This window comes from Cebidichthys violaceus, unplaced genomic scaffold (genome assembly GCF_023349555.1).
Source record: "Cebidichthys violaceus isolate CVI_PGR_0920_01 unplaced genomic scaffold, fCebVio1.0.p SCAF_14, whole genome shotgun sequence".
NCBI lineage: Eukaryota > Metazoa > Chordata > Actinopteri > Perciformes > Stichaeidae > Cebidichthys > Cebidichthys violaceus.
Window position 1 is genome coordinate 7,313,703 of NW_027176307.1, and position 19,036 is coordinate 7,332,738.

The window sequence follows — 19,036 nt, forward strand, 5'->3', positions numbered from 1 at the left end:
TTTGTGCTTTTCCTGTATGTGTTTGCAGTCTTTTGCATTGGCTTTTACAACCCAGCCATGAAACTCTTTGCTTTCCTCACAAATACACAAACTTTTAAAAACGTTGCAGGTCATTTGCCAACACTGAAGACATTTACAGAATTTTGTTCCATCTGAACTTGTCATGGTGGCATCATTTTCCTGTGGACACGGCCATGAACCAGTCCTACAGATGTTCAAATGGCTTCACTTAGGCTACAGGAACACTAAACAAATCATATGTGACAACTAGGTTTGTCCTCCTACTCACAATGACAGAAATAACACAATAGTAAAAGTCTGCTATATATTATAATAGCTTATTAAAGCATTATTAAGTGGAACAAGCTGTTAAGACAGCATAAAGTTGGCTAACGTGTTAGCCAACAACTGTTTGTGCATATCCAGCAGACACATTAGCATTTATTTGGAGTCTTTTCTTTTATGTCTGTTTTGGTCGCCACCAACTCCTCTGGGAAATATCTGGCTCATTAGCTTCTAAACGCTCCACTATGTTCACCAACTAGTTGCTGACTTTCTCTGTCTGCTGTATACTGGGCAGGTAGCGTTCAGTGGGTTTATCTTGTCTTTGGTAGTGTTGAGGCCTTTACACACCGGGGGCGTGACCATTAAACGACATGAAAAGAGCAGCGTCTGGCAGTCTGTCTGAGGTATGTAGTTTAAGCTAATGCAAGCTTTTTATTAAGTTCCCTCTGGTAAACAGTCACACAGCATATATGTCTAGGCTTTTATTGTGAAGGGGAATAACAGAAGGAGTGGGTCTGGTCTGCCCTGCCTTTGTCAAGGTTGAAAGGAGTAATAAAGTTAGTTAGTCAGTGTAAATTTGGAATATGTCCTTTCTGCACAACGTGATTGGTTGATGCCTTTATTTGTGTGAAAGCTCAGAAAAAATTACGAGTTTGCGCCGCATAAAATACGTGTTCTGTGTCAAATTATTCATAACAAAAACCTACAAATGAATTGCACAAAAAACAAACAGTGTAGTGTTCTTCTACATGCACACTTTAAATGGAAACATTACGAAAGTGAAACCTAAAGAACTACCGTGTATGTGACTTGAGAGAACACGGTAGAATAATATTCACTTTTGCAGACACATCAGTGGCAGCCCCTGCTGATAAATGAGCGTCAAAAAAGCACCTCGGGCTGATAGATCTAAGCTCACTCCAAATGCCACAGTTCATAACGCTCCGAGTCGAAGAGTAAAGGAATCAAGGGCGCTTCTCATCCGAGGTTAGGTTAGAGGTGACACACTTAAGTGCAACACCGAGAGACTTCATAGTGAGCCTTAGATTACAAAACTGCCTGTTGTCTCTGCTGTGATTTCATAAGAGGCTTTGAGAGTCACTGTGAGCGAGCAAGCATGTGTGTGTGTGTGTGTGTGTGTGTGTGTGTGTGTGTGTGTGTGTGTGTGTGTGTGTGAGAGAGTCGTGCTGTTACAACACTGATCTTCAGCACTGATCCAGAAGTCTGAGGGCAACAACACTTGTCATTAAAGGCATGTCATTCAGCACAGAGAAGAATCCTGTTAGTAAACAAAGCCATGGCAACGCTGGGACACTCTCTCACGCTCTCCGACAGCAGACCGCACCAACACACACCAATGGAGGAGCGGCTTTATTCTAAACTAGTCCCCATCTTGTCATCTGCCTGGATATGACCCAGAAATACAGTCACTGGAACAAATAGGCCGCTGTCATATTAATCTCCACCTCTGTAAATTGATGGAAATATGATTTGGTGCGTTCACAGTAAGCCATGTCTCCCTGCTTCTCTCTCTCTCTCTCTCTCTCTCTCTCTCTCTCTATCCCCCCCCCCCCCCCCCCCCCCGTGTGTCTCTGTCTGTCACTCACAGCGATCACTTGACCTGCCCTTAACCAAAACCCCTCGTCTTCCTTCTTTACCACAGCGAGTGCAGAGTATAATGCTACATAAAGAAAAAAATATCCCAGACCCTGTAATTGCCTGCTCGATTCAAAAAGACATAAACAGGTAAAGGAAAAAGCAAAGCAGGGAGAAAGGGAGAAAAAAGCTGGAGTATTCACATGCAGATATTCTCAGTGAAAAGCTCTGAATGGCGGAGTCGGACTGAAATTACAGAGATTCTGTAATTGCTGCTTCAGATAAAGCGCGGCGCTTGGCAGGTAGAGTAGGAGTCTGCAGAGATGTGCCCTAATTTCTACACCGACACAGCGCTCACGCATGTGTGTGTGCGTATGTGAGTCCTTTAACGCATTCACGCATGCTCCAGAGTGTGTATGTGCGCACTTGTTTGTTTGTGTCAGACATGCCCTGTGTGTGTTTGGAGGTGTGTGTGTGTGTGTGTGTGTGTGTGTGTGTGTGTGTGTGTGTGTGCATGAGAGAGCGAGGGGAATAGGTTTGAAGGGTTAATTAGCGTGCTGTCTTAAACGGTGTGCAGTGACAGGAAGAAAAGACAGGCTGTCCTTGCCAAAATCACCTCTACACATGCTGCTCCACACACACACACACACACACACACACACACACACACACACACACACACACACACACACACACACACACACACGTACATATGTGCCTATAACGCATGATGAGGACATACACTCATTCTCCCCCACTCACTACCTCAGTGCTCCGACACACACACACACACACACACACACACACACACACACACACACACACACACACACACACACACACACACACACACACGCCTAAGCCAGTAAAGCCAAATCAGTTTTCCCGTTGCTACAGCAACAGCATACTTTTATGTCAACTGCAACCTAGTTACTATGGAGATATGTATACAAGAGAAACTGTGCCGTTGTAGTCAAGGGCCAGATGACAGCATAGCGTGAGGGTGTGTGCACAGATACACACATGAATGCACACACATACACACCATGTTCTCTTCATACTTCAACCATTTTGTTCCTCAACACACACACACACACACACACACACACACACACACACACACACACACACACACACACACACACACACACACACACACACACACTCCTAAGGAAGAGTTTAGGTTCACACGCTGGTCAGGGAAAGCATACCGAGCTCCCATATCCTCCAGTATAATCTCTATCAACTGAACAGGAAAAGCCAGCATCGATCATCGCTGTTTGTCCCCCACCCCCAACACCCCCCACACCCCCAACACCCTCGGGCAAGATGGAATCTGAAGTCTACTGGCATCCGTGTTATTAAATCCTCCAGTATTAATTTAGCGCTAATTGAGTGAGGGATTCATTCCCGTTTACCCCGAGTATTTAATGGAGTAAAATCTGGATAGGAAAGCCAGTCTAAAGACTGTATCAAGACTTAAATCAAAGGAGAAATGCTGTTCCCACTGGGGAAGCGCAGAACGTCTGAGTGAAAGAGAACTATGAAAGCAGAGATCATCAACTATTGATAAGGCCGAATCTGGTACAGCTGTAGACAAAATACAGAATATGTTTGACTTCAAGTTGGATATGCCTGCAAACCGCTGATAACCGTCTGGCTGTGAAGCCAGTGAGAACCACACATGACGGAGGAGTAATGGGCTGCGTACTGTATTCACCATATGGCTGAAGTGTATTTTACAATATACGTATTCAGAATATGACTAATGAAAAGGGATTAAGAAAATCCCTGCATTGGTTTGGATTGGGACTGGGCATTATTTGAGTCAGTGTCACAATATTGTGAAAACCAGCGTACAGCCACGCACTATGATATTAAAATGATGAAGGAAATAGGAATATTATATTGGACATAATTTATTTTGATTTGAGTACATTAAATAAATAAGAACTTTTGGAAAATCATAGAATCATATGGATGAGTACATCTTTTGTTTCACCATGGCTTAATTGTGACACTGACACATATTTTATCAGTATTTTATTAATATTTTACTTGGAAGTCAACTTCAAAGAGTTTGTGTAGCTCATATACTGTGTGAGATAATAGCTTAATTACTTGAAACTAATTCATAATTAAATTATTTTTACATCAAAAGTGGCCTTATATCCAGCGAGGACTGCTTTCCAGTTTCCAATTTTTCTGCCCAAGTTGACACTCGACAAGCTGCTGCTCAGCCCTGAACTGATCTTAAAACATTGGACTTCATGCAAGAATATTTTGGAACTCTTATCATAACTTTGTTTTTACTGTTTTTTGTACAGTGGGCAACGTACAAAAAGCATTTTCTAAGTCTGAGCAACGTCAGACTTAGAAAATGCTCCTAGCTTCAGATACCTATGACCAGGGTAAACACGATGAATGCACCTGTGCCTTCATGAGAATAGTACATCGGCATTATTAACGCTCCACTAACACCATATAAGGCTACACGTCCTGCCCCATATGTCCTATATTAAAGTCCTGATTCCAGAGATCCATAAAGGAAGTCTGTGATATTTAACAGCGGCAGAATTAAAGGACCTGTTGAAGACAAATAAAGAGAGCTGTTAATGCCGTGTCACCTGAGGGTTGTGCTGCCACTGAAGTAAAGAAGAAATGGTTCGGTATGAAAAACATCTCGCCACAGCAAGGCGGGGATGACGGCAACATGAGGAGGTCAAATCATTACAGATTGAGGCGTTTTACGATAGCATCAGTAGCCAATGTAAATGAATGATGATATCGTCAGGCCACATGAATCCATTTAGAATGACATTAGCCTATCATTTCGAATGGCAGAGTTAAACAGGATAATGTCAATTATGAAGTGAAATTTATACAGGGTTTCCATCTTAAAATTGCTTCGAAGGAATACAATACATTAGTGAACAACGTTGTCTGGACAGCAGAGTGAGGTCACATGACTCTCTGGACCTCTCTTGAATTGTGTTCGTAAGAGAAAATTAAAAATACGAGAAGATTGCAGCAAGTTCTCCTAAATCACTGCAACAAGACACTTAAGAAGCAATCAGTTCATCAGGTGCTTCTCTCATGAGGCCCATTGACTTTTAAAAGTAGCTGCTAGCATTACCTGTTGGTCAGTGTTCCACTGTAGCCACAACGTATGGTGCTGGAAACTGATCTAGCTAACGCTAGATTGTTAATCCACAGACAAACTCCACAAACATAAACAGACCACTCACTATCTTGTAAAATGTTAACACAATACAGAGCAGCCTTTTCACGACAATGCAATCTTTGGCCGAGTGCATAGAAATCATGATGTATGGTTAGCAGAGAACAGCTATTCTATTTTGAAATTCCACTTTGGCTAAATCACAGAATGAGTTAGTGACTCCAGCAGATACATTGTAGCCTGCCAACCACATTGATTCTGCCCTTCACTTTAAAGGAACAACTCGGACGCATTTAGGTCACAGGACATCTCATGTCTTAAGAAAATATGGTTTAAGAATAATAAATGAACTGAAGACGAATCGTATCATGTCTTTTGGGATACATTTCAGTACTACTTTGTTTGGTAACCACAAAGTAAAAGTAGATAGAAGCCCTTAGCTGGAGGGAAAGTAAACATTATCCAACACTGCGGTGCACTACTGCTGATGTCTTTACCTGACTCCGGTCTTTATCCACCTTCTTGAAGCACTTGTTGAGTGACAGATTGTGGCGCACTGAGTTCTTCCAGCCAGTGGGGGCGCTAGCAAAGTAAGGGAAGTGCTCCAGGATCCAGCCGTAGATATCCTTCACAGGCAGCCGCTTATTTGGCGCGTCCTCGATGGCCATGAAGATCAGGCAGCTGAAGGAGTACGGCGGTTTCCTGTTGGCCCCTGCCGCCAAGTCATACGCCGAGTGTGCATCGCCGAGCAGGGGGTCGTCCGGGGAGGGAGACGAGGACGAGGGCGAGCGGGGGTGCTGACCGTCGGGGTCCTGCAGGGGGGAGACGCTACGCAGTCCCGAGTGGCTGAAGCTGTTGAGGAGGTCTGTGCTCTCGTGGAGCCAGGAGAGGCTGGTGAGCTCCTCGTCCTCGGCCTTGGAGAAGGAGGCGGACAGGGACAGGGAGAGGTCGGCCGCCTCCGCCTCGGATGCTGCTGTGGCGGCGTCCCCCTGCCGATACGGCGGGCTCATACCCTGCGAGGCACTGGCTCCACTACTGGGGCTCTGGGCCTTCTTACTGGGGGGCATGGTGGGTCCCATCCAGCCCAGGGCTCACTCCTGGAGAGGAAGACAGCAGAGAGAGGAGACAGGGTAGGAAGCGAAGAGCCAGAGGGGAAGGAGGGACAGAAAAGAGAACGTAGGGAGGAGAGAAGGAGGGAAGAGAAAAAAGAAACAAGGTCAGCTTGTGAAATTTAGTTGGCTGCTCACATAAAGCCTCAATTCTTGTTAAAAGCCAAAGGGTGGAGACACGCAACAACATTTTGACCAAATTCCCAATTAGGCTGTGTTAGATCTGAGGGGAAAAGTATACATCATCCTTTTCTCTAGGGGTTTCTATTCTCTTCTGACTGGAGTGGCAAATTTAGTGCTTCATTGGTTGAGGAAATCGTGCTTTGTACAACTACCCTCTAATTACTAGAGTACCAGTAAAGTATTGACTTTACATGGGGTTGCTGTCATAACATGTGAATACTGTTAAAGGTCTAATGGTTGTTGGGTCACAAAGATGACTCGGGTGCTTTGACATTTCTACGCCAGGAGAAAAGTGTCACGGTTGGAGCTATGGATGAGTGCAGAATTTAACTAATGGATTTACAACATCACAAAAGCGTCCAATGGTCAGACTTAGTTGCACAGCAGGTGACCAGAGGTGACCACGATCGGGAGATTTGCCAAGACAAGAAAGAAACAACTTAGTGTGTTCAAAAGCCCAACCCTGTTCTAATCAGACCATAATTCTCCTGACATCAGAGCGACGCTGTGCTCGTTAGACGCTGCTAATCCAAGTGTGGTAATTGGAGGGGAACGGGTCTGAGTGTGACACCACAATCAGAGGGCTCACTACCAGGCCTTTGATTGTCCTCCAGCACACAGCTGTGGGAAGGACCCAGGCAGCAGCTACAGCTGAATGGAATCGGCTCCACTCACCCTGTGGATGTTTCAACACACACCAACATGTGCACACACACGCACGCGCACGCACACGCACACACACACACACACACACACACACACACACACACACACACATATTCTGGCAAAAAGGGGGCATGACCACACGCACATATGCACGCACGCACGCACGCACGCGCGCACACACACACACGCACGCGCGCACACACACACACACACACACACACACACACACACACACACACACACACACACACACCAAAGAGCAGGCCTTTGGGACGTGGGGATTAAACCCAGATATGTTGTATCACTCTCTAATCCAAGGTGATCATCGGCCGATCTGTCCCCTCACTCCGCGTGATTGACTGACAGCTGTCACCCGTGGCAACCCGCTGTGCCGTGAGAACTGTCAGTTCACTACAGCTCCGGTCGCGTTGTCACCATGGCAACAGAGCAAAACAACTCGGCTCCTCTCTGATTCCCCCCCCCCCCCCCCCAGCTGTGTCTGTCGTTCCTCCACCTCTCCCCGTCTTTTCACTTCTCTACCGGCGATACCTCCGCGTAACATTGCTGCTGGCTGTAGGAAGGACTGAGCTAAATATAGACACGTGATGTATAGCTGCTGCGCGTACAGCTGGCCAGCCTGTAGTCACCCTGCTGCTCCATCCGACTCTCTCCACGACGCTGCGTCTTTCATCTTCTTCTCCACTTCTCTTCTTCGCTTCTCACACTTTGTGACAGCACTGAGCGCTCATTCAACAAGCTGTACCTGTCTGAGGTACGCCGTTGTTGCACCAATATTGACGTTGAGCATAATGAATTCAAATTGCCCCAGTGACAATAACGCCGTAGCTGAAAATAGCGCGCGTATAATCAAAGGGATGGGCGAGGTGGGAAGGGGCTCTGACAGGCTTTTGAAGGTGTGCGTGCGTCTCTCTGCACGAGTGGATTTATGCACGTGTGTGACGGTGTGTCTGCGCGCACGTTTGTCTTCAGAAGGAAGTGAGGGCACCGCGGCGACTCTGCTCCTGGTAGGAGTCCGCTGGAATGCAGAGATGGCTCTGATGCTCTCTTCCTCTCCATCTCCTCTTCCTCCTCCTTGTTATGTTGCCATAGCGGCAAGGGGGCCATGAAACATTACGGCTGACAGTAAAGTCATCTCATTTTACTGTTGCTATGACAACAAACTCCTCACTGTTGGTTGGGGCCAGTGCGAGCTGCCGCCCAAGCCTCGTGCCTGTGTGTTTGTGTGTGTGTGTGTGTGTGTGTGCGTGTTTCCCGTGGGCTCTCATAAAGCTTAACACACTTGCTCAGCTCTAAACAAACTTTCATGCAACTTCTACAGCGGCCCCTCAGGACCAACTGCTAAAGGACAAAGGCAGATATCGCTCAAGTTCAGACTAAATGATGCCTGCTGTGTGTGTGTGTGTGTGTGTGTGTGTGTGTGTGTGTGTCACATTTGTTTGACAGATGGCTGTGCTGTTGTCTCTGTCGTCTTCATTCTCTGGATCTCCTTTGTGTTTGCATGCTTTGTTTTGATTTGTGTTCGTTTCTGTTTGGCATGTCCACATTTGGCTTAGCGTGTGCATGTGCCTCCCCCCACGTATTTGTATGTGTTTGCATCAGAACATAAGTACACTCTGTGACTATCTGCCTATAAGTACAGTCTCCATCAACTGCCTGTGCATAGCAGTGTGAGTTAACGCAGCTGTGATCTGTTCCCTCTGTGGCTCTGTTTGCACTCCGATAACATGGACTTAAAATGACACCACTCAATTAGAGTAAATGACTCTCCCCGTTTAGAGATTGGTGGTATACTTAAGTCAGATTGTTTCTATTATTATGCCTGCCATGAATATAGGTTTCATAAGGCTCTGACAGGTAACAAAGGCGGACAATTACCGCGGCAACTGTGTTGAACATTCAAACTTCCTCAGTCTCACAAGCGAACCCTGCCCTTTATTCAGTGGCATTATTATAAATGACAGCAGAAAATTATATTCTACAATTTCTAGTTTCAACGTCTCAGTTTTTGCTGTTTGGATCAATCCTTTGTTACCGGCACTATTTATCTGACTTTGACAACACAATTCTGACTCAAGGTCCATTTAGTTTTTCCAGAGCTTTCAACCACATCTCATGATCTTCATCCGCAGATGGAGTTTGCAAAGTGATGGAGATGGATCTGTTGACATGCATCCATCCCTTATGATTTCATCCAAAGCACAAAGTGTTGACTTCAAAGATAAAGGAATAATTCAACATCTTGGGAAATACACTTAGCGGCTTCAGTTAGATGAGCAGATCCATACCCCTCACTCTCATGTGTGTGTGTGTGTGTGTGTGTGTGTGTGTGTGTGTGTGTGTGTGTGTGTGTGTGTGTGTGGAGCCACCAGCAGCCAGTTGGCTCACCAGAGTCTCCACTGGTTGCCTGGCAACCTCACAATGAGGACAAGACAGGGTGTGACTGCACCTGGCTAAGAAATAGTCTGGTACATAACCCCCTTTAAAACCACAACTTGTCATTTTAACACTTTGGTTATTGTACCGATTAAACAAACAAGATATAACATGTCAGTGAATGAGCTTTAGAGATGCTGGTAGCAGATATAGTCACTTTTTGACAGAGCCACACCAGCTGTTACCCTGGCTCCTGGCTCCAGCTTCATTTCTATCTTATGACATGGGAGCAAAAAAAAGCAAAGAAGCCTAATCCTAAAAATGTATAAACAATAAGCTCTACTTAACAACTGAGTTGTAGAAAAAGCTAAAGGGCACCTTGAGTATAACATGTTTTGTGACACTACCATTTCCAAGGTCAAGAATGAGCTCTCCTGTTAATTAAAAAAGATATATATTTCACAACGCACCATTAATAGAAAAAAAACATCCTAGAAGAACCCTCAGAATCATTAGAGGACATATTGCAGTAAACCATCACCATCACCTTATAGCAATTTGATAAAAGTCCCATTTCTGAGGTAGTACACCTATGTAAGATTTGCACATTAATCTTCCTCAAAAATGATTTTGAGGTTAATTTTGCCAGGATATGTCTGAAAAGATATTGACAGACCTAAAGGTCCTTGACTCGTCCTCAGTGTGCTGCTTGGTTCCAGTCATATCGAGCCTCAGGTAACAATGGTGCCATTAAAAGCAAACATTTTTCAGATCAATGCGCTCTGTTGTCGTCTGCATAAAAGAATGAAGGGGGAAGACATAGTGCTATTGCACATTCAAGAGCTAATAGTGGACCAATTAACAGATTAGAAGCTGTCTAAGATATTTATTTGTCAATCAACATTCGAATGTCAATAAACTGAGATGGGAACTTTGTTTTTGAGATTTAGAGATGACAATTGGATGTGACCTTGCTGACTCTCTGAAGCCTTTGTACCATGTGGGCAGGGGCCCCCCGTGTTTACATGGAGGGGAGGAGGTTATCAAACCCCCCTGAGACTGGAGAGGGTGTATGATAATTCATGTGCTCTAATTGACGGTGTAATCATCTTACACTGCATTCATGCTCTCGCAGATACTTGTCTAAATCACATGCCACATTTACGTAATCCTCAGAAGATCTTTATTCCCCTGTTGGCAGCTCTGTCTGTATGACGTGCGGGTGGTTTGTGTGCCGACAGAAGAAAGATTTCAATAATGTCTTTCATTTCACTGTCTTGCACCGAAGCCTGCCGCAATATTAGCCAAGCTGACTTTCAGAGAAATCCCCAAGTCGTCAAGTTACAGTACCCCCCCAAAACCACATCAATGCAGAAATATTAAAATCTAACCAAGATAGGCTTATGACATGCCGTCAGCAGCGCATTTATGCTCTGCTCTGGGCCTCTATTACAACTTTGTCAGTGTGATCGCAGCTCGTGACATGTGTTGCATGTCACATCCTCCTGCTCCTCGCTTTCCTGTCAGTCTTCACTATAGAGCCCAATAAAGCCGGTGCCATGAAAATAATCCTCCTACCCCAGAATGGAGTAGTAATAGTAGTGTAGGAGATAGCGGCGGCAAATGCAATAGTAGCTGGTAGGAGTTATTACTTTGCAGAGGGGTGAGCCGAACCTTGTGGCTCCTCTGGCCACAGTGATAAAGCAGAGAGTCAGATGCACCGAGGCAAAACTAATCTGGAGTTTTGATGACAAAAGGACGACCTTTATCCCTCCTACACATTGGCTGGACGGATGGAAGGGCAGAGGAAGACCAACAGAGAGAAGGAGAAAATGAGAACTCTCTCAGCGAGCGGGAAATAATAACTCCTGCTACATATATGTCAACACCGGCTGTAGGAAGCCTTGTGATGTTCTCCATTTTCAGCCCATGAAATTGTTTCCCCTCTTCTGTATTTTCTGCTTTTCCCTAACGACAAATGTCAGGATTCCAGGGGGCTTTAAGGAAGCAGAGCAGGACCAATCACATCCAATGAGGTCTGACCGTTTCTTCCTTTTATATCATCCACAGCAGCAAAGAGTTATGGAATAGAGGTCAGGGGTCAGGGTGTCCCAGAGGACTGCTCCTGACCCCTCGGTCCTGGCTACCGGGCCACTGACACAGTCGCCCCCGCACACATATATAAACACGCACACATACACACAAACACAAGCACACAGGCTTTCTCTGCCTTTTCCTCCCAGGACTGATTTGGTCCGTGCAGAGAACGACTTTTCACCAGAGTAACAGTGGAGCGCTTTATGCTCGACAAGCAGACATTCAAACAGCAGCTTTCCTCTATGTCATGTCATTGTTAATGACAAATCTTCAGCTACTTTCTAACAACTATAATTTACAGCAAGGCTCCAAAATCAGAGTAAACCGTTATGCTTTTATGTTGTTATTGTCATCTATTTGCATAAAAACACAATTCAAATAATTAGGAAAAAATAAATATTTGCCTTGATTAAAAGAATCTAGTCATTATTAATTTTAATATTGTATTATAAGCTGCTTAGAGCTAGTGTTATGAAGTTCCACAGCTCATAATTCATCTCTAACATCTATTTTATATTCATGTGAAAACTGGATTTATTCAAGTTTATCACCAAAAACTACATTTTACAGATTTCATATCATGATTATGTTTTAATTCAACTTCGCCCAATACTAATTTTCACAGAATAGAGCTTGAATGCATCATAATGCACGTCAATGGAACCTCCGGTAACTTTAGCTCCGTTATTAGCAGGACTGTGCTAAAAAGAGACCATTTCAGGGATTAATCTGAGCAGCATGCATGGGAATGAGTTACAATATAATATATAATACGTGTTTGATTAGGTCAGTTTTGAGGTTGTTCCTCCACGGCAGATACTGAAGCCCAAACTGTTCCCGACGGCTGTGCCATTGGTGTGTGAATGTGCATTAGTTTAGATCTTTGCATGGGAGTCTCTGCCAGCAGTGTCCAACTCCTTTTACTTAAGTTGAAATGGGTCCTTGCTTTGTAGCCCAAACATTCTCAGTCAGAGTACAGAGCCGGTCCTGCTAGAGAATAAACACTGCCCCGCTGTCTATTGGCAAACCAACTAAGCAGATGATAAGCACATAATATACAGTATATTTAGGGGAACCGAGTCCCAGAACTTTCACATTGAAAAATGATAGCACAAAACACATCAATGAGGCCACTGCTTATGCTGTAAACAGCAGTGTACTGCTTTGCTGAAAGAGAAGCGGATGTACACACAGGAACTTAGAGGCAAACGCTGAGAAAGGACACGTGTGATGTATGGTGCAAGAAAATCAAATATTGCCAGTGAATAATTCAGGAAGACACACACGCAGCCTCATGTACTCCAAAGTAGGCTAACCAACAAGGCAAACAGACATCTGCATCAGGCAAACACCGAGTAAGTTTGGTATGATTCATCAGCAGCCAGCGATCATGAAGTCACGCTCATCCTCGCTCTCTGAGGACGGAGAACAATCAGACTCACACACATGCAGACACACTAAAGCAAACTGAGGTTGCGAATGTGGATGCTTGAAGGTGACTTATGTGAGTGTTCAGCCTGGAGGTCCCTTGGTGGAATGCAGGGTTTGTGTGTGTGTGTGTGTGTGTGTGTGTGTGTGTGTGTGTGTGTGTGTGTGTGTGTGTGTGTGTGTGTGTGTGTGTGTCAGGTCAAGCTTAAAAAAAGCCCCGGCTCAGGGCTCCAGACTTCCATGGCAATAGCCATGACACACCACATGCAATAACACGTTGGTGCACGCTCACTCAGTTACCCACTTGCTTGGTTGCTCATTCGGTCAGTCCCTTATTTTCTCAGTCACTCACTTCAGGTCAAGTCAGTGCGCTCTCCTGTTGTGGCGATCAACACATGTTGTTTTGTGAGAACTACCAGATCCTCACAAGGTGGGATTCTGTTTTGGATTCCAAACTGCTACAATACCCAGATCTGATAAGCTAAGAGGCTAACAAATCTATCATTGAATCTCCTTCAGCAAAGACAATTAATTAATGTAGGACACATGCAAGTCGCGGGCTTTGCAGGCTGATCATTGCTGTTGCCGGTTGAAATGACAAATGTAGCCAAAAGGCCCAGATGAAACTCTCGGCTGGTGTCTAGTTAACATGCTCCTGCGAGCCGGAGGGTGTACGTGCTAAAGATCATTTGTTAGAAACAGAACTACCACTTTATTACTGTGGGCTGTGTTTGTGCACTTCAACAAGACCAACAGAGCGGTTAGTCTCCTGTCATGAACCATCAGCTGATCGCTTCATTTAAAAGAATAGTTCAACATTTTATAATATACTGCAGATCTGATTAGATCAGCATTAGCATGTAGTACAGAAATGTAAAACTTACAATTTAAGTAGTTTGTTTTTGCATATTATTTGCCTTTGAACCAAAAGAATGTAATTTTTACATTTATTATTTGTGTTAAAAAAAGATACATTTAGTGTTGAAGTCTTTGAAGAGAGCCAGGCTAGCTGCTGGGCTTCCCTTTTCTTCCAGACTTAATGCTAAGCTAAGCTAAGTGGACTGTACTTGTATTTCTCTTTTCTAGTCTTTCGTTCGACCACTCAAAGCTCTTTAACACTACATGTCATCATTCACACCCATTCATACACTGATGACAGGAGCTACCCTGCAAGGTGCCACCTGTCCATCAGGACTATCTAACATTCATACCCATTCACACACCGCAGTAACAGCCTGCGGGAGTCATTGCTAATCACTTCTTGGCTTTAGCTGCATACTTTAACACACAAACAACTATTTACCTTTCCATTTCAAGAAATACTTGTTTTTCCTGGCATGCCTCCAGTGATGGAATAATCAAAAAGCGATGCTAGATTAATTGAAGTTAATGGGGGGAGGTCTTTAAAGGTGCAATATATGTGAATCAGAACATATATATTATCATCAAAGGAGAGCGTGTCCCACTGGTTAGCTCCTGACCACCGCTCTGCACTGCTCTCACACGACGGCTACAGACCGGTAAACTCTGTCTGCACTGCTGAGAGCCCTTGAGGCTCTCAGCTACAATCCTGTATATTGCACTTTTAACAGCAAAACTATGTCAAAACACATCCGCTTACTAATTCTCACACTTGTGCAGTTTAATCCAAGTGTCATTCATCCAGTGGCATGCTTACTGCTTCACAAACACATGTATTTCTACTAAAGCTGTAGTATTTAAAACACTTCCGCATGAACAGTAGCACAAGTAGCGTGCTGCACATTTGCTATACAAATATTGGTTAGGGTTAAATTGTCTTATCAAATTAGGAGTTCTGACTTGGGACCATCAGTACTTGAAGTCATTGTAAGACAAGCAATAGTAACACTACATCTGTTAGCTTGCTTTTTGAACTTTAATTACTTACACATGTTGGAAGCTGAACCTAAAAAAAACTAGACTCTCTCACTGTTACCACCTTTTCCTCCTCTCCTCCCTCTCTCCCTCTCTCCCTCTAAGGCCTCCCTGTCTCTTCTCTTTGACAGTGAGCAGGTCCCTGTTGGCACTCTGTGCTCTTTTACAATATTGTGGGAAAGGAGAGAGGCAGACAGAGAGAGTGAGAGAAAGAAAGAGAGGGAGATTGCCAGAAACACTATACGATATCAAAGCGGTCCAGTTCTGAGCCAACAGAGCTTTGATAGCGGGCGGGGAGGGGTGCGGGTCAGGGAACCGCAAGGAGAAAGGCTGGGTGAACTGTTTAGAGATCTATCGGGATCCCCACATTGAGGGGAGAGGGTGGTGGATAAAGCTTTGAGGTGGTGAGTGTTTTTCAGCTGGATGTCCTGAAGTCAAAAAGCAAAAAACAAAACAAAAATGAAGCAGGGCTCCCTCTCTGTCTCCCTCTGTCTCTCACCCCTCTGGCTTTTCCACTTATCTTTAACAAACAGCAGCTCAGGCTCTCAGTCACTGGCCGACAGTTTGTCCCGACAACAAAAAACCATGGCAACAACCACTGGAAGAGCCTGTCCGGTTCCAAAGGTCCGCCCTCTCTGGCTGCTCCGACTCGCTTCGCTCTTTGAGCCTTGTGCAAATTTGGCTGAAACGTTAGATTGGAATCAATAAGCAAATGAGCTCAAACTCCAGTGAGAGAAGTTTGTGATCCAACTGCCCGATGCTTGGTTGAGAAAGCAAATCAAGACTGAGGAGTTCATTAGATCACCTTTGGCAGAGAGAGGTGAAACAGAACAAATATGTTCTGGTGGAGAGGAGAAAGCTGGATTTGAAAAGTGCAAAGAGAAGGACAAGAGGGTGAGGCAGCAGTTTGTCCTATTCGGCCGGCCTTTGCTGACGATACTTACACCACTTCTGCTGATGATACAACTCTGCTTACACCCTTCACTCCTCCCTCCCACTCCTACAAGCTGTTTTTAACACTGCACAAGATACCTTATGTCGACTCAAACGTGTTCTGAATGCTGACAAAACTAAATTCAGACTGTTTACCAACTCGCAAACAGGCCCAAAAAAAGGGAGAAGTGACGTGAGGAATCGCACTAGTAAGGGAAACGCTGCTCTTCACAGGGCATGTTTCAGCACCTGACTGAGAGGTTGATCTCCATGTTTTGTACAGTTAAATAATACATGCAGAATTGATTTACAACGATCACATTTTAAAAGGATATCAGTCTTATGTTTTGTTCTCTGAATACTTGCACAATCTTAAAAAAAAAATCAATTATCAACTCTTGTTGGTACCAAACCAAAATGTGTCTACAGCTTGCAGTGTCAAAACATGTGAAGTGTGGAAAACTGGTCTCCAGCTGTGAGCTATGTGCTTTTAGCTTTGAGCTATGTGTGTATGTCAACAGCACACATAGAGAGACTTCAATCTCTGCTCACGTAGAGCTCTACATCTTAACGCAGACGATCGTTGTTCGCTGTTATATCAATGCTCAGATTGTTCAACACAGCTCCTTTAAGGTGGACCAGCTGCTCTCATTTGAGTTTTGCTCAGTGCTAATCTTCAAATGTTTGCATGCTGACATGCTAAACTGAACATGGTGAACATTATACCTAATGAACATTAAAGTTGTCATTGTGAGCATGTTAGCATGCTAACATTAGCAGCCTCATGAATGTGTGGGACTCCACCAAAATATGTGTGCACCACCCAACTAGTGCTGAAGGACGAAGCAAATCTCACTGTCATGGAACCTCTTTCTCAAGCAACTTTCAAATGTTTGCTACTTGACTTTGTTGCTGTCGAAGCTGAATGGAAAATGGCTGCCTGGAAAGTAGGACAAGCTTGTGCAAAGGAGTAAGTGGGCTCAAAAGCATAAAAGGTTTGGCCGAAATCCGTTTTTCTCCACACCGTGATGTTTTTTTGACTGTTGCTGAGACAGAGTGGTTACTTCTATTGCCGTGCTAGCACTTGAGGAAGTTGTTTTATATTCACAGGCCTCACTCCATCTTGAGCTGCATTACTGACTCTACCTCTGTCTCTCATCAGTGTCACCTTCTATGCTCCACTGTTCCACTTATTCCCTGCTTCAGTTTTCTATTTAAATATATAAGGCCACTCTGGGTCTACTAATTCACTGTTTCCTTCCATCTCTAAAAAGAGAAATAGCAGTTGGTAAATCACTGTTTGCAGTCCCAGGATTTGTTTTTGCTATCTGTCCCTGAGGTCACAGCTGAATTAGGGAAAAGTGCCTTTATGTACTCTGCTCCCTCCTCGTGGAACAGGCTGCAAAATGATTTAAAGCTGGAAGCTCTCTCGGCGAGTTTACACGGTTAATGAAGGTTCTTGTGGCAGACTCAATAAGGAGCTGTCTTTGCTTTGTTTAGTCAAGATTTAAATAGGTTTGGCAATAAGCCTGCTGGTTTGACGCTGAAGTGTTGCCTATTGGATTGCTTATAAAGTAGTCTCCCGGCTATGTCGCTTTGATTGTATTTTGCTTTTGTGTGTTTTTCTCTCTGAGACTTTTATGTTTGTCTGGATGCTGTGTCTCTGGCCGGCCTCCCTTGATGTAGGAGATTTTCATTCTGTGAGGCTGCCCAGTTTAAACAAAGGTTAAGTAACATTTGAACAGAAGCTCATCTTCACGTTAACCCTTAACGACTTCACCTGCCAGCCTGTCCAGTTTGAATTATCTTACAATATTAAAAAAAAAGGTATGACTCCTCGTTCCCTCTCACACTACCTCCCTTGCGTTTTCTTATCAGCAGATCCAGAGAGTTGCAGTGAACAAGAAAGAGGATAACCGAGAGTGCAAATGACAGGAGTGGACAAGAAAGAGAGAGTGAGGGGGAGTAAAAGAGAGAGAGGGTAGTTATATCCTAGGGTCATTAGCAGCATTTCAAAGTCACCCTGTCTTTCAGCGTATGCTGTTTGACAGGCCCTGCCAACAGAATTACGGATGAGGGATGATGGTGGCGTGATTAGATGTGTAACTCTGATCCATGGGTACAGCACCCTCACATACATGCATGAACCAGGAAGAAAGGGAGCGTGACAAGAGATGATAAGCCCAGTCTTGAGAGGTGGCCAGTCATTGATTAGATTGCCCTGAAACTCTCCATTTCAATGCACACACCTCACGCTAGTCCTCCTGATAAACACCACGGGCTCCCCTGGCTCCCCCTATGAGTGAATTGAATTCCCAAATTACCAGGCTTAAGATAACATACCTGGCTAAATTGCCACTCTTTATAAGTCTCAAATCTCTTTGTAGATATTAATCAAAGGCTGTTTGACTCCCGATGCGGAGAACACAGGAGATGGGAAACAGGAGAACAACACACAATGTGGTTGGTATTAAGGCCTGTGATCTTCTATCTCGAGTCCCTCGTTTTCCGCTACATTCTTTTAGCCAGGGGTGATGTGTGGGAAAAGAAGAGGGGGGCTAGCATCCTCTCTGCCAGCGCAAAATATGTGGTGAAGCTTCCTTGTTAGCTGGAGATTTCTGGAGGAAAGGGGAGGGCAGCTGAAGCTTTGTCTGCCGCCACTTCTTCAGCCTTTTATGATAGCATAACATGACCTAGCTTTGCTTGAGCTCAAACGCAACGATTGCACATCCTCGTAGCTTTCTCCACATTACTACATCGCATACAGCTCATCATACGGCTTCCTCCCTGACTGAGACTTCGGAGCAAAGTCTGAAGTTTCCATCTGCCCGGTGCCAAATGAATGCCAGTGATAGTAGTGTTTGTTGGATAAACTGAGAAGGGTCCATCTGTTGGCTGCAGACTAACGCAAAGACACACCCACTCTAACATTAACCCTGCACACAGCCATCATGCCCACTCACTGAGACGAGGAAATGCCATCCAGGAGTGGTAGAGTCATGAATTGAACAGGATGTCATGGGGTTTTATCTTTCGTCACAACATTCGTGAAGTCCGTTCTCAGTCTCATTATCAGCATAAAATCACAACTTACTGTTGGGACATTCACGCACAAGAAAGCCAAAGGAAAGGAATTTAAGAATTGTGCAGTGGTTGGGACGAGTGCTCGCTCCTGTCAGATGATTACTTTGGATGCACGCGCCACCAATGGAGAAGTCTTTATTACATGAGGTGAACAGTAGAACAAGGCTGATCACGTTGCAATCTG

General features: G+C 44.6%; 1 protein-coding gene across 1 annotated transcript in view; it reads right to left on the reverse strand.

Annotated features, from left to right (window-relative positions):
- The window catches only part of ches1 (checkpoint suppressor 1), a 59,733-nt gene that overhangs the window by 26,051 nt on the left and 14,646 nt on the right, over window positions 1-19,036 (reverse strand). Inside the window, exon 2 of the mRNA XM_068708652.1 lies at window positions 5,560-6,159. Coding sequence (XP_068564753.1) covers window positions 5,560-6,141 — 582 coding nt within the window. The 5' untranslated portion in view covers window positions 6,142-6,159. The remainder of the gene's footprint in view (window positions 1-5,559; window positions 6,160-19,036) is intronic.